The sequence below is a fragment of the Macrotis lagotis genome, chromosome 1, assembly GCF_037893015.1.
Source record: "Macrotis lagotis isolate mMagLag1 chromosome 1, bilby.v1.9.chrom.fasta, whole genome shotgun sequence".
Classification (NCBI taxonomy): domain Eukaryota; kingdom Metazoa; phylum Chordata; class Mammalia; order Peramelemorphia; family Peramelidae; genus Macrotis; species Macrotis lagotis.
In genome coordinates, this window is record NC_133658.1 from 48,728,486 (window position 1) to 48,755,864 (window position 27,379).

The 27,379-nt window shown below is 36.8% G+C and overlaps 1 protein-coding gene and 1 long non-coding RNA gene across 2 annotated transcripts in view; one reads left to right on the forward strand and one right to left on the reverse strand.

The window, feature by feature from the left end:
* Nucleotides 1–12,294, reverse strand: part of LOC141513287 (uncharacterized) — a 666,751-nt gene extending 654,457 nt beyond the window's left edge. The window contains exons 1-3 of the long non-coding RNA XR_012475758.1: nucleotides 11,251–12,294; nucleotides 9,593–9,701; nucleotides 4,010–4,124 (exon numbers count right to left, since the gene is read on the reverse strand). This is a non-coding gene — a long non-coding RNA (uncharacterized LOC141513287). The remainder of the gene's footprint in view (nucleotides 1–4,009; nucleotides 4,125–9,592; nucleotides 9,702–11,250) is intronic.
* Nucleotides 12,295–12,360: 66 nt separating this feature from the next.
* PSMD7 (proteasome 26S subunit, non-ATPase 7) lies at nucleotides 12,361–23,536 on the forward strand. Its single transcript, XM_074200283.1, has 7 exons — nucleotides 12,361–12,515; nucleotides 18,555–18,646; nucleotides 18,980–19,072; nucleotides 19,780–19,877; nucleotides 20,269–20,349; nucleotides 21,340–21,431; nucleotides 22,544–23,536. The coding sequence occupies exons 1-7, from the start codon at nucleotides 12,442–12,444 to the stop codon at nucleotides 22,980–22,982; spliced, it is 969 nt and encodes a 322-aa protein (XP_074056384.1). The 5' UTR covers nucleotides 12,361–12,441; the 3' UTR covers nucleotides 22,983–23,536.
* The last annotated feature ends 3,843 nt before the right edge of the window (nucleotides 23,537–27,379 follow it).

Consider the following 27,379-nt stretch of genomic DNA (forward strand, 5'->3'; position numbering starts at 1 on the left):
GGCCCTGGAGTCAGGAGTACCTGAGTTCAAATCTGGCCTCAGACACTTAATAATTACCTAGCTGTGTGGCCTTGAGCAAGCCACTTAACCCCATTTGTCTTGCACAAAAAAAAACCCTAAAAAAAATGTAGGAAAAAAAGGGGCCTACTAATATCCTTCTACAATACAAATTTGGTCCTGACACCTACAGACATTTAAAATAGTGAAAGAAAACTATAGTCCAATATCTCTAATGAATATCAATGCAAAAATTTTAAATAAAATATTAGCAGAGAGACAATAGTGGCCTATCACCAAGATTATACAATATTAGATTAGATTTATACCAGAAAAGCAAGTCTGGTTAAATATTAAGGAAAACTATAAAAAACAACTAACCATATTAATAAGAACAAAAAATTATGGTTATATCAATAGATGCAGAAAAAAGCATTTGATAAGCTATAATATTCATTAATGTTAAAGACCTAAAAAGCATAGGAATAAGTGTTTCTTACCTTAATATGATAAGTAGTCATTATATAAAGCCAAAAATCAGTATTATCTATAACAAAAATCAATTTATAAACATTTATTAAGTACCTAGACACTGTGCTGAAAGATACTGATACAAAAAGAGACAAAATATAATCCTGCCCTTCAAAAGCTCACAATATAATAGATCCATCATCACACTATTAATTCTAGTCCTAGGAATGATAGCTATAGCAATGAATAGAAAATGAAAACAAAATGATCACTTTTTGTAAATAATATGATGACATATTTAGAGAAATCTTTAGAGTCAAATTAAAAAAAATAATTGAAATAATTTCAGAAAAGTTGCAGAATATAAACTAAATCCACATAAATCATAATCATTTCTATATATTATTATTAATAAAATCCAATTGTGTCCAATTATTCACAATCCCATGGACCACAGCATGCCAGGCCATTTTGTCCTTCACTATCTCTCAAAGTCTGTTCAGATTCATGTTTGTTGTTTCCATGACATTATCTAGACATCTCATCCTCTCTCCATTTGCCTTTGATCTTTCCTAACATCAGGGTCTTTTCAATGAATGCTGTCTTCTTAATATAGGGCCAAAGTATTTAAGTTTCAGCTCCAGTATTTGTTCTTCCAGTGAATAGTTTAATTAATTTCTGCAAGTATTGACTGATCTGATTTCCTTACTGTTCAAGGGTCTCTCAAAAGTTTTCTCCAGAACAATTTGAAAGCATTGATTTTTCAGCACTCAGTTCTCCTTCAAGTCCAGTTCTCATAGCTATAGATTGCTACTGGAAAAACCATAACCTTTTAAATTATATAGCCCTTTGTCTGCTTTTTAGGATGTTGTCCTGATTTGCCATAGCTTTCCTTACAATGGGCATCCTTTAATTTGATATCTGCAATCCTGATGAAGTCCAAAAATATAAAATCTAACATTACTTTAATTTCTTCTCCCTCTATTTGCCAGGAAGTGAAGGGACCAGTTACCCTGTTCTGTGTTTTGCTTTGTTTTGCTTATTTATGTTAAGCTTCAAGTCAGCTTTTATGCTTTCCTCTTTCACCCTAAATGGGAGGCTTAATTCTTCTCTACTTTTTGCCATCTGGAGACTTGCTATCTCCTAGCAACCTTGATTTCAGTTTTTGATTCATCCAGCCTGGCATTCTTCCTAAATCCTTTATGTTAAACAAATAAGGTGACAATATACCTCCTTGTCATATTCCTTTTCCAATCTTAAAACTATCATTTTTGTGTTTAGTTTTAACTTTTGCTTTTATGCCTGAAAACAGGTTCCTGGGGAGACAAGCAAGATTATCTGGTACTCTCATCTCTTTGACGATTTACAGCATTTTGTCGTAACCCACAGTCAAAAGCTTTAGTGAGGTCAATAAAGCAGAACCTAGTTGTTTTTCTAGAATCCTCTTGATTTCTCCATAATCCAGCAAATGTTAGCGATTTGGTCTCTAGCTCTTCTGCTTCTTCAAAAACCAGCCTGCTCTTCTGGTAATTCTCGGTTCACATATTATCGAAGTTTAACTTACAGAAAATCTTAAGTATAATCTTGCTGGCATGTGAAATAACCACATTTGTTTGGTATTTTGAACACTCCTTGGCATTGTCCTCCTTTAGAATTGTGATTTAAACTCATATTTTCCAATCCAGTAGCCACTGTTAAGTGTTCCAAATTTGCTGACATATTGAGTGCAGCACTGTTAACAGCATCATCTTTTGGGCTTTTAAATAGATCTGTTGAAATTCTATCATCCCCACTAACTTTTTTGTTAACAATGCTTGCCAAAGTCCACTTGACTTCATTCTCTAGGATGTCTGGCTCTAGATCAGTAACCAAACTACTGTGGTTATTGATAACTTTTAAATGTTTCTCATATAGTTCCTTTGTGTATTCTGATCAGCTCTTAATGACTTCTGCTTCATCTTTAAGACCATTTTGTCTTTTAACAAGTACATTTTTGCATGAAATGTTTCCTTGATATGTCTAATTTTCTTGAAGAGATCTCTTCTCTTCTCTTTCTCATTCTATTGTTTTTTCCTATTTCTTTGCATTGCTCATTTAAGAAAACCTTGATTCTCCTTGCTTTCTTTCTCCTTTACCTTTTACTTTCCTTCTTTCCTCAACTCTTTGTAAAGCCTCATCTGATAGCTAATTTGCTTCCTTGGTTTTTTTTTTTCTCTTTGGGTGTTTTTTCTGTTGCTGACTCTTATACAATAATGGAAACCTCTGCCCATAGCTCTTCAGGCACTCTATCTACCAGATCTAATCCCTTAAACCTATCTTACTTCTTCATATTCATAAGGTATATTATTTAGTATGGTATGATGGATTTCCCTACTTTCTTCAATTAAAGTCTAAATTTTGCAATAAGAAGCTCATGATCTCAGCCACAGTCAACTCTAGGTCCATGCTCCAACCACTGATGTCAGAGGTCAAAGTTGATCGGTTTTATGAAGATCTACATCTTTTAAAAATAACATCAAAAAAGACATCATATTCATCATAGGGGCTTAGTATGCTAAATTAGGAAATCAAAAAATAATTGAAATAACAGGGAAGTTTGGTCTTGAAATACAAAATGAAACAGAGACTAATAGAATTTTGTCAAGATAACTATCTGATCATAGCCAACACTCTTTTACAAAAACCTAAAAGGTAATTCTAAATGTGAACATGATCAGAAGGTTAATGTAGAAGTCAGACTGATTAGATACATTGCAACCAAAGGTGAAGAAGTTCTATAAAGTCAGTTAAAATAACTATAGACAGTATAAAATACTTGAGAGTTTACTTATCAAGATAATCACAGGAACTATACAAAAATAAACAATATTCTCTTCCTACAAATAAAAAGGATCTAAAAATGTGGTGAAATTTTCATCTTTGTAGATAGATCAAACTCATGTGATAAATAATTCTACATCATTTGACTTATCTAGTGCCCTATGAATCAACTACCAAAGAAGTATTTTATATAGCTTGAAAAAAACAATAAAATATATCTGGAGAAGCAAAAGGGCAAGAATGTCAAGGGAAATAATGAAAAAAATGAGGAAGAAAGTAGTCCTAGCAGTAGATTATCTCAAGCTATGTAACAAAAGCAGCAATCAATAAAACGTTTTAGAACTGCTTAAGAAATGGAAAGGTTGAACAGTAAAACAGAGTCAGTATATGATATATAGAAATAAAGAAGCTCAGTAACCTAGTATTTGATGAAACAGGTGAAATCAGAGTAAGAACTCATCATTCAAGAAACATTGTTAGGAAAACTGGAAAAGTCTGGCAGAAATTTGTTGTAGACCAACATCTCACACTATATACTAAGTCAAACTCTAAATGGACACAAGACTTAGTCATAAAAGATGACATCATAAATAAAAAAAACTCCTATGGATAGGAAGAGTGTTTATAATACAAAAAAAGAGAGACAGAGAGGATAAGAGAAAGCAAAATGAATAATTTTATTACATAAAATTTAAGATTGTAAACCAAAAAATAATACAACCTGGGGCAGTTAGGTGGTGCAGTTGATAGGGCATCTGCCCTGGTGTCAGGAGGAACTGAGTTCAAATACAACCTCAGACAAGTGTGACCTTGGGAAAGTCACTTAATCCCATTGCCTGTAAAAAAATAAAAAATAAAAAATAAAATAAAAATATAGCCAAAATTAAAAGAAATATAGTTTAATAGGAGAAAAAATCTTGTATGCTAATTTTTAATAAAAGCTTCATTTTTAACAACTGATTCAAATTTAAAAGAATATTCTCGGGGCGGCTAGGTGGCATAGTGGATAAAGCACCGGCCTTGGAGTCAGGAGTACCTAGGTTCAAATCCGGTCTCAGACACTTAATAATTACCTAGCTGTGTGGCCTTGGGCAAGCCACTTAACCCTGTTGGCCTTGCAAAAACATAAAAAAATAAAAAAATAAAAGAATATTCTCCAATTGATAAATGGTCAAAGGATGTGAACAGGCAGTTTCAAACAAAAAAATCAAAACTATCTAATCATATAAAAAAATGTGCTAAATCATTATTGATTAGATAGATGAAAATTAAAACAACTCCAAGGTACCAAATCATACCTATCAGATTGACTAATATGACAGAAAAAGAAAATGACAAATATTGGAGGGGGTATGCAAAAATAGGAACACTTATACATAACTGGTGGAATTATGAACTAAAACAACCATTTGTAATATGGAATTTTGTTCAAAGATCCATGAAACTATTCATACATACCCTCTGATATAGCAATACCACTACTACGTCTGTATTTCAAAGAGATCAAAGGAAAGGGCAAATCATTTATATAAATGTACATAGTAGCTCTTTTATAGAGGCAAATAATTGAATATTGAGGGGATACTCAACTGGGAAATGGCTGAACAAGCTGAAGTATATGATTATGATGGAATACTATTTTGCTGTTATAAGAAATGATCGAGGAAGATGACTTCAGAAAAATCTGTAAAGACTTAAATGCACTAGTACAAAGTAAAGTGATCAGAAACAGGAAAACATTGTTCATAATAAAAATAATGATCACAGGTGAATGATTTAACTATTCTCTGCAATACAATGTTCCAAGGCAATTCCAAAAGACTATGATGAAAATGCTATCCACATCCAGAGAAAGAACTAATAGAGTCTAAATACAGATAAAAACATACTATTTTTTACTTTATTTTTGTGGGGGGTTTTGGTCTGTCATCTTTCACAACATGAATATGGAAATATGTTTTACATGACTGCATATGTATAACCTATATCAAACTGTTTACCATCTCATGAAGGGGAAAAGAGGAAAGGAGAGAATTTGGAACTCAAATTTTTTAAAATGAATATTAAAAAATAAATGGTCAAAGGATATAGACAGTTTTCACAGGAATGAATACAAGCTAACAATATTCATATGAAAAATGTTTTAAATACAATAAAAGACAGTCGATTTAAAAGATCTGAAGTTCTATATCATCCCTATAAAACAGGCAAAGTTGACCCCAAAAAAAGGAAAATTATAAATTCTGAAGATACCTTCTATATTGAAGTTACCTTATATACTGTACACTATGGATGGAACTATGAACTTGGTAAAACAACTTGGAACTTTGCTCCAAAAAGCAATTAAACTATGCATACCATAGCAATATTGCCCCAAAATACTATTCCAAAGAGATCAAAGAATAAAAGGACTCATGTGTACAAAAGAATTTGGAGTACCTCTTTGTAGTGGCAAAACAAAATCTGGTATATGAATGTGATAGAACTTATTATATTAAAAAAATTATAAAGGAGATGGTTCTGGATAAACCTAAGAAGATAAATAAAAGATCCAGAGTAGCGTGAGCAGAACCAGAAGAATTTATACAATAGCAACAATTTCACAAAGACAGAAGTCTTTGAAAGATTTAGAAACCAAATCTGATCAATACAATGACCAACCACAATTCCAGAGGAATTATGAGGAATCATGCTATCCATATACCAAAAGAGAGGGTGATGGATTCAAGTAAAGGTCGAGATTTTTTATAATATGGCCAGTGAAATAATTTGTTTCATTAGACTAGACTTAAATAGAATTTGGAGTTTTTTGCTTTCTCAGTCCTGTAAGGAAGGAAGAAGAAAGGGAGAAAGAGTAATCTTCACTTTAAAAGATTAATATTTAATTTCTTAAAAAAGATTGCCATGGAAATTTTAAAATATACTTCAAAGAAGTCTTGAAATTTTTCTAATACAAAAATGACTATGCTCTTATGAAATCAAAACAGTTGTCCCATACCCACGTCAAATATTTGAAAAAATTTTTTAATTTTTCATAGAATGGGAAAATAAATTAAGTGGTAAAAATGATTTCTAAAACAATAAAGAAGATGAGGAGCTTCCTAAATGAACAATGTATAGTGCAAAAACAATGGATTTATGGTCAGAGGGCAAAGGGTTTAAATCCCTGCTCTGCCACTTACTACCCATATGACCATAGTTATGATATTTTAAACTCTCTAGTTTTCATTTTCCAAATCTGCAGAATGAGGGGAATGAATTAAATGACTCTGCAGATATAAAACTATAAATCAGAAACTATAAACTATAGTTTATAAACTATATTATATAACTATAAATCAGTAGGGGGGGAATCCAAGATTCCAAGAAAAAGTCTCTAAGGACTAAAATGTAGGAAGGAGGGATCTGATTTTAAGAGTAGCAGATGACCACAGTCAGTCTTCAGAAGTAGAGAAGTTCAGTACCTGCAAGACAATAGTTAAATCAGTTATGAAAGGAAGATTAAAAATTAAAAAGACTAAATTGAATATAACTATGGTAAAAGTATCTTTATGAAAATAATGATCTGAACATATAATGGAGCTTGTTGATTTTGTTGAATTTTTTAATATACATATTTATCCAGTATTTTTTTAAAGGATGAGGAAATCTATTAATCTGAAAAACATAAAGAAAAGCAAGGGCTACTTGAAAGCTACCTCACAGAGTTATATGAGAATCAAATAATATATATATATATATACATATATATAGTGTTATATATTATTATTGTTATTAATGGTTATTACTATTGTTTAAAAAAAAATTCAAACTCACTCAACCTAAAATTAAAGAAAATTGCTGTATCTATGGCCAGTTTGTTCCCATAAAAAGCTTTACATTCTTTCAGGAAAGATAAGTTGAGATGAGGAGGAACATGCTTTAGAGGAACAGTTAATCTGGGAGCTAGAAATGAGAAGAAAGAGATGACTGAGGAAAACCATAAATGGATTCATCTTTCAATTGTCCCTCTCCTTTATTTCCCCATTGAATTAAATGAAAAAAATCTCATCAAGTTTCTTCCTTTTATAGTAGAAAAAAGACCCACATTCTTTCAATAGTGTATAATTGTTGATTTTGACATACTATTGGTTGGATAGCTCGTTCTTGTCCTATAATGATCATTCCATGTCTTGAATATTCCACATGACTTCTGTTCAGCTAACAATAACTCATCAGTAAGTACATCCAAGTATTCTTGACCTCCATATTTCTCTGGAATGCTTTGAAATCCTTTTTTGACTTTAAAAGCTTTATACAGCAACTCGTTTGCTTGATCTATTTGGAGATGCACTTCCAATCCTTTGTCATAAGCCTCCCAAGCAAACAACTGTATATGCCAATGCAATTATATCTTTATCAAAACAAATTGTCTCCTGCATGACCAGTTTCATCAGAATTATTTCCTACATTGTCACTGGGATTCTCTCATATTTCTCTTGTTTTTTGATGAAAGAAGGGAGAACTGGAATCTAAATTTCATAAATATTTAGCAACTGTCTTCTTGAATCCTGAGATTTTGGACTATAATTTGTCTTTTATAGTCAAAATTCCATCTAGGCTTATCAACGCCATCTGAATACTTACCTTCAACCTCAATGGATGGTCTCTTTCCATCTGAGAATTCAATTATTTTTCCTCTCCAGTGATACTTAGGGGAATTCACTTGTTCCATTAACTTTTCTGAGGGTAATTATTTCTTTAGCTTCTGAACTTTCAGTATAGCCAGATCAATTTGAGCATATTCTTCCACAATCTTCATACATTCTTTTATAATATAGTTATTCTACCAATCTCTTTTCCAATCATAATCAAAACATGAGATTCAACATGTTTATTGGTGCTATATCATTCCTATGAATTTGGCACCAACACACCCCCATCTCTCAAAACAATCTTTTTTGGGGGAAGAGATGAATTAGAGCCCACATTCATTATTATTTCATAGTCACATTACTCTCCTTTATGCCCCTCTTATGCTACTATCTTTTTGTTTCACAGATTGGGGTCTTTTTGGTGGATCTAACTACCATGGCAGAGGAGATGAACTGAGGAATATGTAAACTGATAACTTTTCTTCTTCATGTACTTCAACTGAGGCATTTCCCAGCTTTCTCTGTTCTACTTGGATGGGGTGGGGGGAAGCAGGTGAGGAGGGGAATAGTGAAGAATTGTATAACTAAATAAAGTAGAAGAGAGAGAAAGGAACTAATAAATAAAACTGCAAAAGTAAGGAGCAAGAAACAATAGAAGATCAGGAGTGAGAGGAAATAGGGACACCTGCAAAAAAAACGTTAAGGTAAATGAACTGAAGAAATATACAACTGTGTTTACAGCAGTAGAGGAAAAATCATAACTTGGAAGGAAATCAATACCAAAGACAGATGAAAGAAAAATATACACCTAACATAACTTTAAATATGAATAGATTAAACAATTCAATAAAATGAAAAAGTGACACACTGGATAAGAAAACAAATGTTTTCTACAAATGTTGTTTACAAGAAACATTTTTAAAAACATATATACATATGTATACATATACACAGAATAAAGCTGAGGGAATGGAAGGTTTTATATAAATGAGAAAGTAGGCATATGGTTTTATATAGATGAGAAAGTAAGTATATAAGGCTTGGGGGGAGGGGAGATTGTAAGGCAATCGGGTTAAGTATCTGAGGTCACATAGATAATTAATGTCTGAGGTCACATTTGAACTCAGGTTCCCCTGACTCCAGGGCCAGTGCCTCTGTAAAACAATAGTTATTGATGTTTTCTCTTCTTTCCAATTTTAGTTAAGGCCACAATTTTTTCCCATGATTTTGCTATGATTCCCTCATTCATACATTGCAACCTGATGCTTCAATACCATCACCATATTTGTTTTGCCTCCAAGGACTGATATGTTAAGAGTCCAAATGAGATAATTCTACTAACCATAATGGTGAAAAAGTTGTTATAAAAATATTTGTGAATTGGAAAAGACTGACAAAATCAATATTGGATTACGACCCAAAAAATCTTCACATTGTTGGAAAAACTGTGAACCAATTGATCATATTCATAAAATGAAGTGGAATTGTGTTAAAAAAAAAAAAAGTTACTAAAATGTCCACAACCTTTAATCCAGAGATCCCACTACTAGGCATATACGCCAAATAGTAAAAAGTAGTAGTAATAGTAAATTTAGTAGTAATAGTAATAGTAAATAGTAAAAAGAATTTATAAACACCAAAATATAGTGTTAATTTTCACTTGCTCTCACCTTATATATCTTGCCATTTCTACCTTGACAGCATCTCTCCTTCATTTTCCCTCTCTCCATTCACACAGACACCATTCTAGTTCAGGCCGTCATCCTATCTCCTGGAATACTACAAAAGATTTTGAATTGGTGTCCTGTTCTCAAGTCTCTGCCCACTTAAATCTGTCATCCTCTACTCAACTGCCAAAGTGATTTTCCTGAAGTCATAGGTTCAACCATGTCATTATACCTACTCAATAAACTCCAGTGGCTCCCTATGACCTATAGGATTAAAACCATTGATTACCTGTCTCCATCTTTCCAATCTTTTCTTTACTCCCCTATACACATTCTATAATTCAGATTCACCCCCACCCACCCCCATGCCCCCCACAAGCCCTTCCCTCTGAGAATACCATTCTTATGCTTCATATTTATCTTGTGCCTAGTTATTTACATGTTGTCCCCCTCATTAGAACACCATTCTTGAAGGCACAGATAGATTTTTTTTTGCTTTATTTGGTATTCCCAATACTTAGTACAGTAACTGACACATAGTAAGTACTAGGTAAATGTATTAACTGACTGATTGACTAATTTGTGGTAGTAAAGAATTGTAGATGCATATCAGCTGAGGAAAGGCTAAATAAACTGGTTCTTTTCATCCTAGATTATTACTGGATTAAAAGAAATGACAATTCTGAGGAATCCAGAAAAGCATAAAAAGACATGCAGGGGCAGTTATAGGATAAAGTACACAGAACCAATAAAACAAAATACATGGTAACTACAACTGAAAAATAAGAAAAACAACAAAGCCGGACACTTTGTAGTGCTCATATAATTATAGGTTAGAATGGATAAAGCACTAAGACTGGAGTCAAGAAAACCTGAATTCAAATCCAGTTTCAGACACTTACTAGCTGATCCTAAGTAAGTCATTTAATCTTTTTTGCCTCAGTTTCCTCAAGTATAAAATGAGTAGAGATGGAAATGGTAAACCACTCCAGTATCTTTTGTCAAGAAAACTCAAATGGGATCACAAAGAATTGGACATGATTGAAACAACCAAACAACAAAATAATTAGTGTCCCCAAAGAAGTGATAACACACACAGTTCTTTTGTAGAGGTGGGGGATTAAAGGTAGAGATAAAGGTATATATTGCCAGATAGTTGCTGTATGATTTTTTTTTCCCTCTTTTTTTATTCTGTGGTATGAGGGAATAAATCACTAGAAAAGGGAGGAGGCAAGGATATATTTTTAAGGGTAAAATTTTGTGTCTAAGAGGAGGCTAAATTATTCAGACTGAACTTAACTCACAGTAGCTAATCAGGATTAACAAAGTCAAAAAGATTTCTGAGGGGCCTTCATTAGAAATAATCCACCTCAGAGATGCTGAGTTCCACAAAAATCAAACAGAAAAGCTTTCTAAAATTCAAAGTGTAGCATCTTGAGGAAATTTCTGTCAAAAATGACATTTATACAAGAAAATGAACTTTCTGCTCAAAAGTAAGAATGGCACTGACCTTTATTTATTATAACTTACTATCACCATGCACTAACACAGCAGAGACTGAAACAAAAGCCTATTGTAGAGATTCAATTATCCATGACTTCAGAAAAGGAACATGGAAACTGCCAATTTCAAGATACTACAAAGCAGGCATGTTTGCTGACCTTAGTGTTGAAATTGGTGTCAGTGGCCTTTAGTTTGAATTATGGGAAAAGTCACTTAATCTATATGGTCCCATTTCCTCTTCCATAAAATGAGGGGGTTGCAAGGGATAGATAAGCTCCAAAGTCCCTTCCAGATCTTGGTTGCAAACTCATTTCTTCATGTCTTAACTATCAGTCTAATTATCTGAAAATGGTCCCAGCTACCACTATGTGAAGGTCTTTTAATACTTTAGAGAAGTGAATGTCATTACTGAGATGTCAAGAATTACTAATGGGTATTTTAGGGAAATAGATGCTTAGTGATTTGGAAGCTGTTCATCCGTTTTCAAAGAGGACCAATGACTTGCATGTGGAGTTAAAAAGGAGGCAAAAAGTCATCATGAGCCTCACTCTCTCTTCCAGTCATGGCAGGACCTGGGATGACCCCGAAGACTTCAACATCTATCCTTCCTTCACAGCTGATGGCACATCTTCTCCATGTGCTTGGAGAGGGCATCTCCACAGCTCGCTGATGGTTGTGACAGGAATAAACCACAAGTTAAGCTGGAAGCACAGAGGCAGGACTAGGTGCCCCCTCCCAGCTCTGCCCTCTGGTTGCAGGCCCCTGTCCCATCCCCACAGTTCCTCTTTAAATCACCTTAATAGACAAGCATTAATGATGCTCTTAAAACAGAGAGAGCAAGAGAGGTAACGGAAAACCAAAAGGAGGGCAAGTCTGGCTCTGGAGCAAACAACCCCCTAAATTTTTTTTTTTAATTTTAAAAACAATTATGGAACTCCGTGACAGGGCGAGCTCCAGCCTTGGAGGGGTGGCCGCCTGCATGGGCCACTTAGCCGTGGGGTCCTGGCGAGTCACTCGTTTCCTCATCTTTAAAGTGAGGAGACTAGCCTGGATGCTCTCTAAGGAAACTCTTAATAAAGGCCGCACGTGCCGGGAGGGCCTCTCCGGGGCCGAGGCTCCTTTTGGGGGCTCAGTTTCCCCATCTGGCAAACTGGCGCTTCCTCCTCCCTTTCCCTCGGCGCGCACTGGCTTTTTCAAAATGGCGGCGCTCGCCGGCGTGATGCATGTCGGGAGCGGAAGCGGAAGGAAGGCGGCGGAAGAGGCGGAGTCGGAAGCTGGCTTTCGCCGAGGGCAGGGAGTCGCCGCGGCCGCCGACTTCTGCCGGGACACGGACTCGGCGGGCGGGCGCGATGCCGGAGCTGGCGGTGCAGAAGGTGGTGGTTCACCCCCTGGTGCTCCTCAGCGTGGTGGACCACTTCAACCGGTGAGCGCGGCGGGCCGGCGGGCGGCGGGCGGGCTGAGGCCTAGGCCCGCGGCCGCGGCTGAGTCACCGCCGGGCCTGAGGCCTCGGGAGCCGCCCTCCCCGGGGTCGGGGCCATGGCCGCAGATCGCTCGGTCAGAGGCCCCCCACGGGCCCGAGGACCCGAGCCGCCGACCCCCTGTCCGGAAGATGCTCCTCGCATTTATGCGTTCGTAGAGCAGACGGGTAGCGTTGCCCCGGCCGGCACCAGAGCCCGGGGCCCAAGCCCAGGGGTCGCCCGAGGAGCTGGAGGCCAAGGGAAGTGCCCCCCTACCTGCCTGGCCAGCCCCCTCCCTTGCTCTGGCCTCCTGTAAGGAAAGCAGCCGGGCTTTAGCAAGCCTGAGCTCACGTTGTTACTCTCGTGTGCAGAAGACCACGGCGAGAACGGGGCGAGATTCACTTATAGTCCGGGAAGGGGAATAAAACAGCGTGAAGGAAAACTGAATGTTTGACGAGATCTTACCTGGCAAGTCACCACACGCCAGTTTCCTCATCTTTAAAATGAGGACATTGGCCTTGATACCCTAAAGAATGAGATCTGGGGGCGGCTAGGTGGCACAATGGATAGAGCCCCCTGCCCTGGAGTCAGGAGGACCTGGGTTCAAATGCGGCCTCAGACACTTAATAATGACCAAATAAAATACAAAGAATGAGATCTAAAGAATTACGGCATCTCTCTCCAACCACCTTTGCCATCTGTACCTATCAGCTCCCTGACAGAGTAGTTTCCCTTTTAGAACAGATTTATAATAGGAATTATTTGTACATTATTTATATACCTATATAAATATGTATGTTTGTTTATTGCTTAGATCCAGTTTATTGAAATTGTAACGTTCAGGTATAATGCGGGTCTGCAAAGTCTTATAAGAATGAGACCAATAGAATTGAAGAAATAGAAAGGTTGAGAAATGTTAAAGTGAAGATAATTGTGATAGTACTTGTTTGGAGAACTGTATTCTTCCAACTCCTGCTTATATTTGGGATGCCCAGGCTATCTTATTTATATTCTTAAATCTTCAAATATAAATAAATGTTTGTTATACTTAATTTCTTTGAACCTTAGATTCAGATTGTTTCTTTCTAAAAGATGGGATCTTGCTCCTATTTGAATTTGGCTTTATAAAACTCAGGCCAACCTAACGACTAACATCAAACACAAAAACAAAAAATACGCAGTGAGTTGAGAATACTATGTATTATATCATATGAATACTTTTTTAGGGTGCTGATCATTGTGTTTTTTTTTTTCATTTCTTGTAGAAGAACATCATTATTGTTTTAAGAGTTGCTGATATGGAGTATGATACTTTGCTCATTTCACCAGATTTGGAAACTCGGTTTTAATCAAGTAACTTGTCTACTAATAAATAAATCAGTAGGATCCTGTAGGCAAGAGTCCCAAAGTTTGTTTGATCCCATAGTTCTCTGGCTTTTTCTGGCCTAGAGTAAATATCAATAGTAGCTTATTAAAAGAAAAGTTACCATGGGGCAGCTAGGTGGCACAGTGGATAAAGCACTGGCCCCAGAGTCAGGAGTACCTGGGTTCAAATCCAGTCTCAGACACTTAATAATTACCTAGCTGTGTGGCCTTGGGCAAACCATCTAACCCCATTTGCCTTGCAAAAACCTTAAAAAAAAAAAAGAAAGAAAAAGAAAAGTTAGCTTATATTGAAAAGCAGTAAGGCAGTATGGCCCCTCAAGCTGATCAGTCACCCCATCCCCTCTTCTTTGACAGAGAGCTGTGTGATTTGATAGTAGAACATTGGGCGTATCAAAGGCCCCCACTCTGACCACTTCTCTTAAATTTAATTTCCTATGTAGATAATGATGTTTATTCCTACTTCACAGATTGGCTTCAAGATTAAATGAGAGAATGTCTGTAAAATGCTTTGTAACCTTAAAACTATTGTACTTCAATATCTGCTGCGATGGTGGCAAAAAAATCATTTTACCTGTGTATCTCAAGATTCCTGTCTGTAAAACAAGCTTGTCGTCACAGTGCCCACAGTCTCCTTGGGAAGATCCAGTACAAATTGAGTGCTGTCTTATGAGTGAAAATATTTGAAGCAGGTCTGGGAAAAGATAAAGTAGAAATTTTAAATGGTGATGGGATGATGTGATACTAGATATTTGTTTCTGAAAAGATATGGTCAACAAATATCTAGTAATTCCATGCTTCAGCTAGTACAGGAGCTATAAAAATAATACTAATAGCTAACATTATCCAGTGCTTACTATGGGCCAAGACCTGCTTTTACAAGTATCATTTCATTTGATCGTCACAACAATCATGGGAGGCAGGTGCTATTCTGATCCCCATTTTACACAGGAGGAAACTGAGGTAGATGGGGGTAAGTGACTTGCCAAGGATCATACAGCTAATACATGTCTGAGGCCAGATTTGACCTCAGGTCTTCCTGTCTCCAGGCCCAGCCCTCTTACCCACTCTGTCATCTAACTGCCTTTAATAGTTGAATGTAAGTTTTCAAATCAGGAATTCTTAACTTCAGGTCTATGAACTATATCTTTTATTTTCACTAAAATTAACTGAAATTTGACATCTTTAATTAGGAATGTAGACAATAAACATTTTTTGAAGAAGAGATTCATAGGTTTTACCAAACTGTCAAAGACTCCATGGCACAAAAATTCAGGAATCCTGATCAGGCCCTTGGTAGGTACCAAGTACATAGCATTATGTCCAGTTGACCTTACAGACATAGCTTCCTCTAGCAGAACAAAGCAGTGTTAAGTTTTTCTTAGCATCTGTGAAACCAAGTCAGAAAGATCCAGAAAAGAATCTTGCCTTCATGGAGCATTGACTTAACTTTAAAAAGATTTGGTACTCTGATAGGATGGACAGTTGGACCTTGGAATTGGTCTAACCAATTGGAATCAATCAAGGAAAAGTTACTAAACTGTCAATACCTTCTGACCCAGCAAAATAGTTTCAAGGTTTACACCCCAAGGAAGTCAAAAGCAAGTATATGCCAAGACATTCATGTCAGCTTTTATAGTAAAAAACAAAGTGGGTGCCCATCATTTGGAGAGTGGTTTAACAAACTGTAATATAAATGTGACAGGATATTATTGTACAGTGAGAGTGAGGAATATGAGGAAATTAGAACGACAGGAATAGGATTCTAAATTTAGGACTGAACAATAAAGGTGAAGTCCAACCTCCTAGTTTTATAGATGAACAAACTGAGACACAGAAAGATTAAGTGATTTGCCCAGGGTTCTAGAACCAATAAATTTTTTAGGCAGAATTTGAACTCAAATCTTCATATTTATAAACTGATGCAGAATGAAACAACCAGAACCAAGGAACAATATTCTACATGAAAAGAGCACTACAAGGAAGCCAGACTGAGTAATTAGAAAACCAGTAATGGTTCCAGAAAATGAAATTAAATATATTTCTTTCCTCTCATCAAAGAGGACATAATGTTGTATGCATTGTTAGACGTGATTTGTTTTTGGTGGAGGAGGTATTTCCAGAAATAATATTAAAAACAAGTTGAGACTTTAGGATAGGAAAAAGTTTGGGAAATGGAAGAAACAGAGCTTGGAGAAACTTGGAAAAAAATTAAATATAGTAACTTTTAAATATATTTTCCAAACTCTGGGTCAAATAACATTTGAAAGCCTTATAATTTCAGGCCTGTTTACCAAATTTTAAAATTTTCTCAACAACAGTAAAGCCAACTACATTTGAACTGTAACATCACATTCTTGATATCAGGTAAAACATAGAACCTGATCACTAAAGGTCTGAATAAGTGAAAGAAAATACTGTACAGACATGATACTCATCACAGAGTCCAAGTAGAAGGAAGGATTCCCTAAAGATGATATGATCAAGTCCTCCAGACACCCTTGTTTGCCAGTATTGTTGCTCTAAGTCCCAAAACATTGAATAGTTTCCAGAAAATTAACCTTAAGTAGCCATCATACCAGAAAAATCAAGGGGATAAAGAGTACTTAATATTCAAACTAATACTCAATTAGAGAACCTACACACAGAGTTGGTCTTATTAGTATGTTTTATCTTGCACAGATACTGCAGATGGTCAGCAAACTGGATTCATAATTGAATAGTAGGAAGACTGACTTACATTTGGGAAATTTTATAGCATTTTTGACTTTTGGCTTTTCCCTGAAACAAAAATCCTCTTTTTAAATACCAGTATTTCCAAGCTGAAATAGGGCTTTAGATCATGAAATGCCACAGTGAGTCACCCACATGGCAAGAGAAAGATTCATAATAATTATAAATAAGTTGTAGTTAAATTATCAAGGAAAAAATTGTACAACAAAACTTACATAAAAGAGATTGTAAAACTGGAAGGAAAGTGGACTAATTAAATTGTGAAAGTGAGGAACAACAAATGAATAATCAGTGTGCTCTATTCCTGTCTACATCATGTCAAAATCTAGAGGAGGAGCTCTTAACTTGGGATCCATAGATGAGTCTGTGAACTTGGATGTGAAAAAAATTATATCTTTCTTTTGGTTAGTCCACGATTTTCTAGGAGCATCAAACTGCTTTAATAATATTTGACTTCATTAGACTTCAGTGGGACATATGACCCATAGTTTTAGAATCCCTAATCTTAAGAAAGGCTTCCCCATCCATTGTGTAAACCTTCTTTCAAGAATTTATAAAAAGATATAACCAAGTGTTGCACAATTTGAGTTGGTGTGGATAGGTTTCATGCTATCAGAGATCACAGCTCCTTCAAAAATACTAACATTCCTGGATTGGATGACTATTTAATACAGACTTGAAAGATTTCTAACTTTTTTTTAGGAGTAAATTAAAAAAAAAGTCAAAACCTGTCTATTCCCATTTATTTAGTAACAGCTACCAAGAAGACTAATCCATTTGTAACTATGAAATCTGTATTTTCTTTTTTTAAATACATTTTCGTTGACCTTTTGATTTTTTTCACATTCACCTTGCCCCTGGAACCCATTCCAGAGGAGCCTCCCCCATATAATAACAAATAATATTTTTTAAACATGAAAAGAATGGGGATGAGACTCAAGATAACTGATCATCCAGTCCAAAAAAGTCTGGAAATATGTACAGTGTACTACACTTAACCCATGGACCTCTCACCTCTGGAGAGGTGGCAAGAGAAGATCTTATATTTCTGTCTCTGAAGCCAAACTTGTTCTTTGTAATTTTATAACATTCACTTTTGAATGGGGGGAGTGCGGGAGTCTTCTTGCATTTACATTGAGATAGTCATTGTGTATGTCAGGATTGTCCAACCCAAGTTTTGAAAGTTTTTATTGAAACAACAGTATTTTTTGATTTGCCATTTTAGTGAGAGCTCCGTGGTAGCTAGGCTTCCTGTACTAAAGCATTTAGTAAACCCCCAGGGAACTGCATAAAATCGCACTGCACGCCACATTTTGGACAACCCTGGTGTATGTTGTATTCTGGATTCTTCACTGCCTAATTTTGCCTAGAACTTACATTATACTTCTCTATATTCATCATATTTGTATTTCTTACACCTCAGTACTGTTTCATTACATCCATGCATCACCTCAGTACTGTTTCATTACATCCATGCATCACCATTTGTTTGACCACTCCTCAGTCATTGGGTATCTATTTTTGTCCAATTCTTTGCATCACAGAAAATCCTGCTGAAAATATTTTTGTGTATAGGGAGACTTCCTACTTACCAGTGGCCTCCTTTTGGGGTCTGAACCTAGTTGAGAACTCTCTGGGTCTGGACATTGTAGATGGTTCGTTTCCTCAATTCCAAATTGTTTCACTTGATTCCCGTTTTTGCCAATCTTGCACTAGTGTTTCTGTCTAACTACAACCCTTCCAACATTTACTGGTACTGTCCTCTGTCATCTCTGTTGAATCTCAGTCGTTTTGTGATAAGTATTTATATTAGCCTCTAAATGTCACATGCAGGGGCTCATGTGTTTGTGCATTTATACAAACTGACTACCTTCTATTTTATTTTTCAGAATAGGAAAAGTTGGAAATCAAAAGCGTGTTGTTGGTGTGCTTTTGGGGTCATGGCAGAAAAAAGTACTTGATGTATCCAACAGTTTTGCAGGTAACAGATAATATTACATCTGTCTGGCCAAAAGGTTAAATTCATTGTCAAACTATCCACCTTTAAATTTTTGATTTTTCTTGTTAATCTTTTCTCAAACATTCTGGTCATTTGATATTAGTAAGTAATAATTAAAGTGGTCCACACAAATAGGCATTATTGTTTATTTTTAATACTGATTCTAGGATAAGCCAGTAAATTGAGATTATAGCTTTACTGAATGCAATTTCAGAGTAGATTATTAGGTGATAAAGTTGAGGACTATCTGTTTTTGTATATTTCTACACTTTTCATTAGCCACCATAATAAACCGTGTCTTGTTTTTCTCTTTAGTCCCTTTTGATGAAGATGACAAAGATGACTCAGTCTGGTTTCTTGATCACGACTATTTAGAAAATATGTATGGAATGTTTAAGAAGGTCAATGGTATGTATTTTATTAGAAGGACTTGTAATATTTTATAATTATGCATAATTATAAAGAACTAACTATGTAAATATGAGTTCATATTTAATCTAGCCCCCTAGTTTTATAGTTTAAAAAAAAGATATGGAAAGGTTGAATGGAATGCCCATAATCACATTTTAGAAGGGGCAAAACCAAGTCTCTTTAACTCCTAATTCAATATACTTTTTCATTATACTGTATCATACTACAATTCTTTGACCAGAAATTTATTTTAGGGAAATTATTTTGACAGAATACATTCTTTCAGATGCTTTTTATAGAAATGAAAACAAAATTTGTTCTAATTTTATATTGTGGAAGCTAAGTACTATATATTCAAGCATAGTAATGAGGGTATGGATTATAGACAAATTCTATCTATAAAAAATTAAAGTTTACTTTATTGCCTCTCTCTCTTTTTTTATTCCCTATATTACCCATTGTAGAGTAGGTGCTTAATAATTTCTAGTTGGCACTTTATTCCCTTTCTCATCTCAGTAGAGACTCAGAAGACTATGATCATTGAATTTCGCATGCTCATCAGAACCAGTTCCATTAGGTTTAGATGCCTGAAATCTTTAGAAGTTCAGAAAACAAGACATTAATCCTCCCATTTGAATTCCTTCACTTAATTGACCTTTTCAAAATTAGACTTATTAGAATTCTTTTGTTTTTTTCCTTCCCAGCCAGAGAAAGAATAGTTGGGTGGTACCATACAGGACCAAAACTACACAAGAATGATATAGCCATCAATGAACTCATGAAAAGATACTGTCCTAACTCAGTAAGTGCTTTCAAATAATAACCCTTCAAAAATACCCTTGGTTACTTGTATTGCCAACCCAGCTCAAACGGGAAGATCATAGAGGAATGTGAAATTATAGTAAATTATTTAAGCTTAAAGAGAAGTGTCTCCATTTATCACATATTAATTAGCTTGTTCCTTAATAATGTTGAAAACATTGAGCAAGTTTTGTATTGTGGGCTTACCTTGTGGCTCATTGCTGGCAGGATAACCCTATGAAGACCCATGGATTGATGAGCCTGAAACTTGTCTCTGCATTCTCTTCTCTGCCATGCCTGTTAGGGTTTGCTAAAGTGTTTTCTCCTTCAGGTATTGGTGATTATTGATGTGCCATGCCTGTTAGGGTTTGCTAAAGTGTTTTCTCCTTCAGGTATTGGTGATTATTGATGTGAAGCCAAAGGACCTTGGGCTGCCCACAGAAGCCTATATTTCCGTTGAAGAAGTTCATGATGTAAGTCATCATTTCAACATTTTTGGGTTTTTTTTTTTTATTTTCATCTATTCCAAGAACACATGGCTTTGGTTCTGTTTTGTATCTGACATGTTTAAAACAAAATCTCCTGTCATATTGCTGCAAAGCAAAAAGACATTGTTAGTTTCTGTGTATACTTGAGTTTTAAAAGCTCTACTTTGAGTTAGTATCGGAAAGGATGTTAAAGAGCATTGGTTCATTCCCTTCTTTTTTTCAGATTAGGAAATGGTGACCTAGAGAGTCAAGTGAAAAGTTAATAACAAAACTGGAACCAGGTCCTAAGGATCCAGCAGATCCAGTCCACTCCTTATTCCTCCCCCTCCCTGAGTTCACTGCCTCCTAAGAACTTTAGGGGTTTTGATACCAGGGAATGTTTTCAAATGATAGGGTTGTCTGTCTGCCTACAGGATCAGGTCTGCAAAATACTGACATCCAGAAGGAACATTTGATATATGACCACTGACCTTGTCCTACCTTGTCCTCGATGCCTAGTGCTTCTTAGAAGACATGTAGGCTTGCCCAGAGTATTGCTGAAGAGCTGATCCTTTTTGACAGTGGCTCCTGACCTCTGTGTGGAACCTTTCATTACAGTCACAAAAGTAATGCAGGGATGAAAAGAAAGCAAAACAGGGCCAAGAGGTTTTATTTTGTTTGCAGGGCTTGTAATCTATTAAGCAATTCTATTTATGAACGTATTCAAACTTATTACCAGAAAAAGTTAAATTTATTTCAACTCTACAAGTGTTCTATCATCTAAACATAACTATGTGTATGGGCAGCTAGGCAGGAGATAGCACAGGTTTGCTCAAGAGTCTAGTGGATCTGCCCTCTCGACAGCTGGTGTAGATTGCAAGCCATCCCCTGCCTTTCTGTGTCCATTCTCAATAATGTAGCCATCCAGAGACTTGACTTATTTATATCATATCAAGCTATTATCATGTCATGACAGTCAGTCGTCCTCTCTTTCAGGATGGAACTCCCACCTCCAAGACGTTTGAGCATGTGACTAGTGAAATTGGAGCAGAGGAAGCAGAAGAAGTAGGAGTGGAGCATCTACTCCGGTGAGACCTGACCTCCAGGGTCATGGCCACTGCAAGGCAAAGCAAGGCTGTGACTATCATAGAGGCTCAGAGGGAGGAGCCACCTGGTCCATGCTTTCCAGAGGAAAGACTGAGACTGGGGATTAGGGGGAGGGCTTACCAAGATCTCAAGAGAGGTTTGAGCCCCGTTCCCTTTCCTCTGTGCCTCCTGCTTCCTACCATTTGCCTAAAACATACACTTATCTTTTAGTAGTCATTTATTTGTTTTGTGTCTTAGCAAGTCAGATATGAATATCTAACTTTGCAGAATACCTTCTTAACAATAGCACTTCGAAGTAGGTCATGTGAGTATTATCATGATCCTAGGATATAGAAGAAATTATCTAGCTCAGTCTCATTTTACAAATGAGGAAACTGAGGTTTAGAAAGGTTAAGGGACTTTTCGTTTCAGGAAAAATTTTTCCTCTTAATAGGGATATCTAGGTATCTATCTGGTGGATAGAGCACTGTCCTTGGACCCAGGCGGACAGGAGTTCGAATCCAGCCTCAGACACTTGACTTTTAATAGCCGTGACCAAGTCACTTAACCCTGATTGTCTCATATCCAGGGCCATCTCAAATGTCCTGATTCATAGCTTTCCACTGGACCCAGATGGCTTTGGAGGAGAAGTGAGGCTGGTGACTTGGCACAGCTCCACCTCACACAAATTCTGTTCATGTGCTTGTCATGGCATCACCTCCCTGATGTGATCTTTGAAAATGAAGGACGGGGGCGGCTAGGTGGCGCAGTGGATGGAGCACTGGCCCTGGAGTCAGGAGTACCTGAGTTCAAATCTGGCCTCAGACATTTATTAAGTACCTAGCTGTGTGACCGTGGGCAAGTCACTTAATCCCATTGCCTTGCAAAAAATAAACAGGAATAGTGAACTTTTCTGTTGGATCATATAATCTTTGAAGTCATTTCCAGGTCAAAATCTTATGATCCTATAAACTCATCAGTAATAAACATATAATAGTTAATATTCCTAATCCTTCCTTTCTCTGACCAAAACTGGGCGTTTTCTTAAAAAATAGAGCCTTTTGGAAGGACAGTTGCCTAATACAATTTTCTGTCCTGTTTTGAACTATTTTAGAGACATCAAAGATACCACAGTGGGCACTCTTTCTCAGCGTATCACAAATCAAGTCCATGGCTTAAAGGGACTGAACTCCAAGCTTCTGGACATCAGGGGCTACCTGGAGAAAGTGGCAATGGGCAAGTTGCCCATCAACCACCAGATAATCTACCAGTTGCAGGATGTCTTCAATCTGTTGCCTGATGTCAACCTACAAGAATTTGTCAAGGCATTTTATCTGAAGACCAATGACCAAATGGTGGTGGTGTACTTGGCCTCACTGATCCGTTCAGTGGTTGCCTTGCACAATCTCATCAACAATAAGATTGCCAACCGGGATGCAGAGAAGAAGGAGGGGCAGGAAAAAGAGGAGAGCAAAAAAGAGAGAAAAGATGACAAAGAAAAAGATAAGGAAAAGGGTGATACCAAGAAAGAAGAGAAAAAGGAGAAAAAATAAAACTTGGGGTTTTTTGGAAATTAAAATATTGCAAGCGATATGAGTATGCTGCTAGAGGGTTTTTTTTCCACTGTCAAGTGCTTGTTATAACATTGTTTTGATAGTTCTTTGCCTTATCTCAGAAAGGGAAGTCCCTTGCTTTGGGGTCATTCAAGTAAGTAAGAGGATAAAGGGGATCGAGTTCACCTAAAGTGGCAGCTATGGCACAGGCATGGGATATCGCGGTTTTGTGGTCTGGGCCTCAAGTATTGTGTGGAAAGTGAGGAGCAAAGGTTTAGCATAGTAGGTTTTTTTCCCCCAATAAAACCATGTTTTGAAAACCCATTGTCTGCCCTCTTCTTATCTTTAAGACCATTTGGGTCTGTTCCCAGCAGTGCATAAAATTTGGTCACTGCCTTTTATCTCCTGAACTCTTGGTAGAGGATTCCATCCCAAGGGACTTCATTTTCTGAGCCTGAGATTGCCTCAGCAACTTCAGGATTTGAGATTCAGCTCCATATATTGTTTACTTTCCAAGAGATAATTAAATGGTTTGGTTTGTAAATTTGTGTTCTAGTCATTTGTGACTAATGATCAGTGAGGCTGGAGTGAGTTTAGGTGATGAGACAACCCAGCTAAAGGTCTTGAAAGCAGCAGAACCCAGGTCTGAAACTCCCTGAGAGGAGTCATCTACATGTGTCCCTTGAAAGGTCTCATCCCATTAAATATACTTGAGATGAGCCAGCAGCTTGGCATTGAAATACTGAACCAGGGTCTGAACTTTATGTGACTGGGCCATCGGACTCACCAGACCTGTATCAGCATCAGTGAAATGAAGGATTCAAACTAGGTTATTGCTTATTCATGATACTCCTCTCTTTAACTTTGCATCTTCAGTATCTAGAATGTTCCCCCATTGCTGTGCCTTCCAATTCCTTTGAGGCTTGGCTTAAGGACCTACCTCTACAGGAAGTCTTGCCTAATCCTCAAGTTCTAGCACCTCTGCCAATATACCTTATATCAGTGTTGCGTAGACCTTAATAGTAATAGTTATAATAGCACTTTAAAATTTGTAAATACATTTATGAATATTATTTAATCACAACAGCCCTGGGAATTAGGTGGAAATCCATTTTACAGATGAGAAAACATGGCAGACTGATTGATTAAGGAATTCACCCAGGATCACAGCTTGTCAGTGTCTGAGACCAGTTTGAATTCAAGTCTTCCTGAGTCCAGGTCCAGTCCAGCATCTGTGGCCCAGGTCACCTCCCCCCCTGTTAAATTGTAAACTCTTCCAGAACAAAGGCTTTTTCACTTTTGTTTTTTTAGTCCCAAGATCTATTAGTACCTGGCCCAGAGGAGATACTTAAATGCCTGCTAAATGATTTGATTGGGTCTTCTGAGCAGGAAGTAGGGACCCCAGAATGTTACCCTAGTTTCCATTAGACCTAGCATAGACATTCATTCACTTAACTCTGTATAAAAAAAATTATACAATTATTTGGATATTCATTCATTTGCTGACCAACTCCAGCCACCATGCCAGTGCCTCCAGAATAGTGCAAGGCTTGGATTTGGCTGTGTCTGCATTGTACTCCCAACAGCAGCAGATATCTTCAATATGATAATTAGTTTATCTTTCCTCCTTTCAATAAAAGTGAGAGAATAATCCCTACAAAATTAGAGATTCAGACTCCCTCTTAGAGACTGGTTATTATTGACCTGCGCTGTCTTCTCTTTTTCCATTGTCTGTCTTGACTTTGGAGACAATTTTTGATTAGGTAAATTTCTGCCATGAACAATGTTCATTACAAAGGTTTCACTGTCCACCTTCACTACTAATGTACATAAATACTTGATTCCATATGAGTTTATTTGAATTTTGGAGCTGGGGCGGGGGGGATAAGTCTAAAGAAGAGAATAGGATAGCTACCTTAATGTGTCTTGAGGCTGTCATTGTTCTCTTTGGCTCCAGAGGATAGAAGAACATTTGGGGGGACGCTGAAAAACAAAGGCTCAATGTCAGGGAAAAACTTGATCTTTGGAGTTCCCAGAAGTGGAAGTGAGAACTGTCTTATGGAGATGGTGAGTTCCCCCTCACCAGCATGAGAGGTTATTACTGTGAAGATATGGAATAGATTAGGTCTCTGAGGTCCCTTCCACACATGAGATTACTGTGATCCTTCCAATCCTATCTTGCTCATGTTGGAAGGACAGCATTAGCTCATAGGCCTTGAATCTTTGGCCTATTCCATTTCCAATCTGGGTCCATTTGACCTATAGGCAGCCTAGAGACTCTTGGAAGGTGTTAGGTTTAGTGGGGACACCTGAACAGTTTTAGCCCTACTGTAACTCAAACCTGAACCTAAGAGAGTCATCCTTCTAAACTTAAAAGAGGAAGGATTATAGGTCTACTATACCAGTGCTCAGAGATTCTATAATCATTCACAATTTCTGTTGGAAGCATGGTTTGGCTACATCATCTGTATTAACAAACAACTATACCAGGAGGGACAGGAATTCAGAGAAGCCTGGAAGGATTTGCATGAACTGATGCTGAGTGAGATGAGCAGAACCAAAAAAACACTACACCCTAACAGCAACATGGGGGTGATAACCAACCTTGATGGACTTGCTCATACCAACAGGGCAACAATCAGGCACAATTTGGGGGTATCTATGACTGAGAATGCCATCTGTATCCTGAGAAAGAATTGTGGAGTTTTCTTACCTTTAAAAAGAAAAAGTCTTATATAATCCTACTATATCTCATACTATATGTTCCTTCCGTAAGTATATGATTTCTCTCTTATCACATTCAACTTAGATCAATGCATACTATGGGAATGATGTAAAGACTAACAAACTGCCTTCTGTGGGGGGTGGGGGTGGGGGAAGGAAGCCAGATTGGGGGGAAAATTGTAAAACAAAATAAGTAAAACCTTTCTAAAATAAAAAAAAAAAACACCCATCCATCTGTCATCTGGCAGCTAGTAGAGGAAAAAGCATCTGGACATACTTCCATAATTGCTGAAATTAATGGAAATGATGGAGCCAATATGGCAACCATAAGAGAACAGTTGATGGAGTTGTGAACAGCAAAAACAACAAAGTTGTGAACACCTGCCTCCAATATGAATAGTGCCATTTTGTCTGTTTTTGAAGTTTACAAGGCATTTTCTTAATCAGCCCTGTGTAAATATTGTTCCCATCTTATACATGATAAAACAATGACTCAGAGAACTTATTTGCCCATGGTCATAGAGTTAATATTGTTAACATTACTAACAAGTTAATATTATTAATAATCCAAGTCTTCCAGCTCTTTTCACTATTCTGGACTTCTTACAATCTAGGGAGACTTTGAGCCAGTCTTCTCTGAACTTCAAAACATTCTCTGTATAAAAGAATCTATGTGGTTTTAGACTTCCCTCCACTGCAAAAAAATTTTTTATTTTCTCAACTACTCCAATGCTTAATAACTATAGGCTTTTTCATAGGCAAGTTCAAATACCTAAGCCAAATAGTTTTCTTCCCATCAGTCATCCAGGATTAGAGAGCTTCCCAATGTACGTCTAGCTGATTAACTGAAACTTGATCAATAAACTTCCTTTCAGTTCTCTATGCTAAACAAGTATTGGGGAAACAAAGAAAGGGGAATGATCCTTGTTCTCAAAGAGCTCACAGTCTAATGGGGAAGAAAGCATAGAGAGATTGTATCCAAACAAGCCACAGGCAGGCCAAATTGGAAGTAATCCAAAGGGAAAAACTAAACATATTTAAAGAAACAGAAAAACAAAAGTATGGGAGATAGCCCAGAAAGAGATAACAAATGGCCAGATTGAAGAAGTAGGATCGTTGTTAGTTTTTCTTTGCAACCACCTCTTCCTTTAGTTTTTTTCATAATAATTGATGAGATAGGGGCGGCTAGGTGGCACAGTGGATAGATTACCAGCCCTGGAGTCAGGAGGACAGGAGTTCAAATCAGGTATCAGACACTTACTAATTACCTAGCTGTGTGGCCTTGGGCAAGCCACTTAACCCCATTGCCTTGCAAAAAAAAAAAAACTAAAAAAAAATGATGAGATAATATTTGTGAAGCACTTTGAAACACTTAAAGTGCTACATAAATATTAATTATTAATCATCATATTTGCAGCTAAGTAATGTAGTAGATAGAGCACCTCAGGATTGGCTGTATGACCTTGGAAAAATCACTTAACCCTCAGTATCCTCATCTGTAAAATGAAGGCAAATGGCAAACCACTCCAATATCTTTGCCAGGAAAACCCCAAATGGGGTCACAAAGAATCAGACACAACTGAAATGACTGTACAACAAAAAAGTCTTGAGATCATAGGTTTTTAGAACTGGAAGGAACCTTGAAGATCACTTAGTCTAATCTTCTCTTAAGT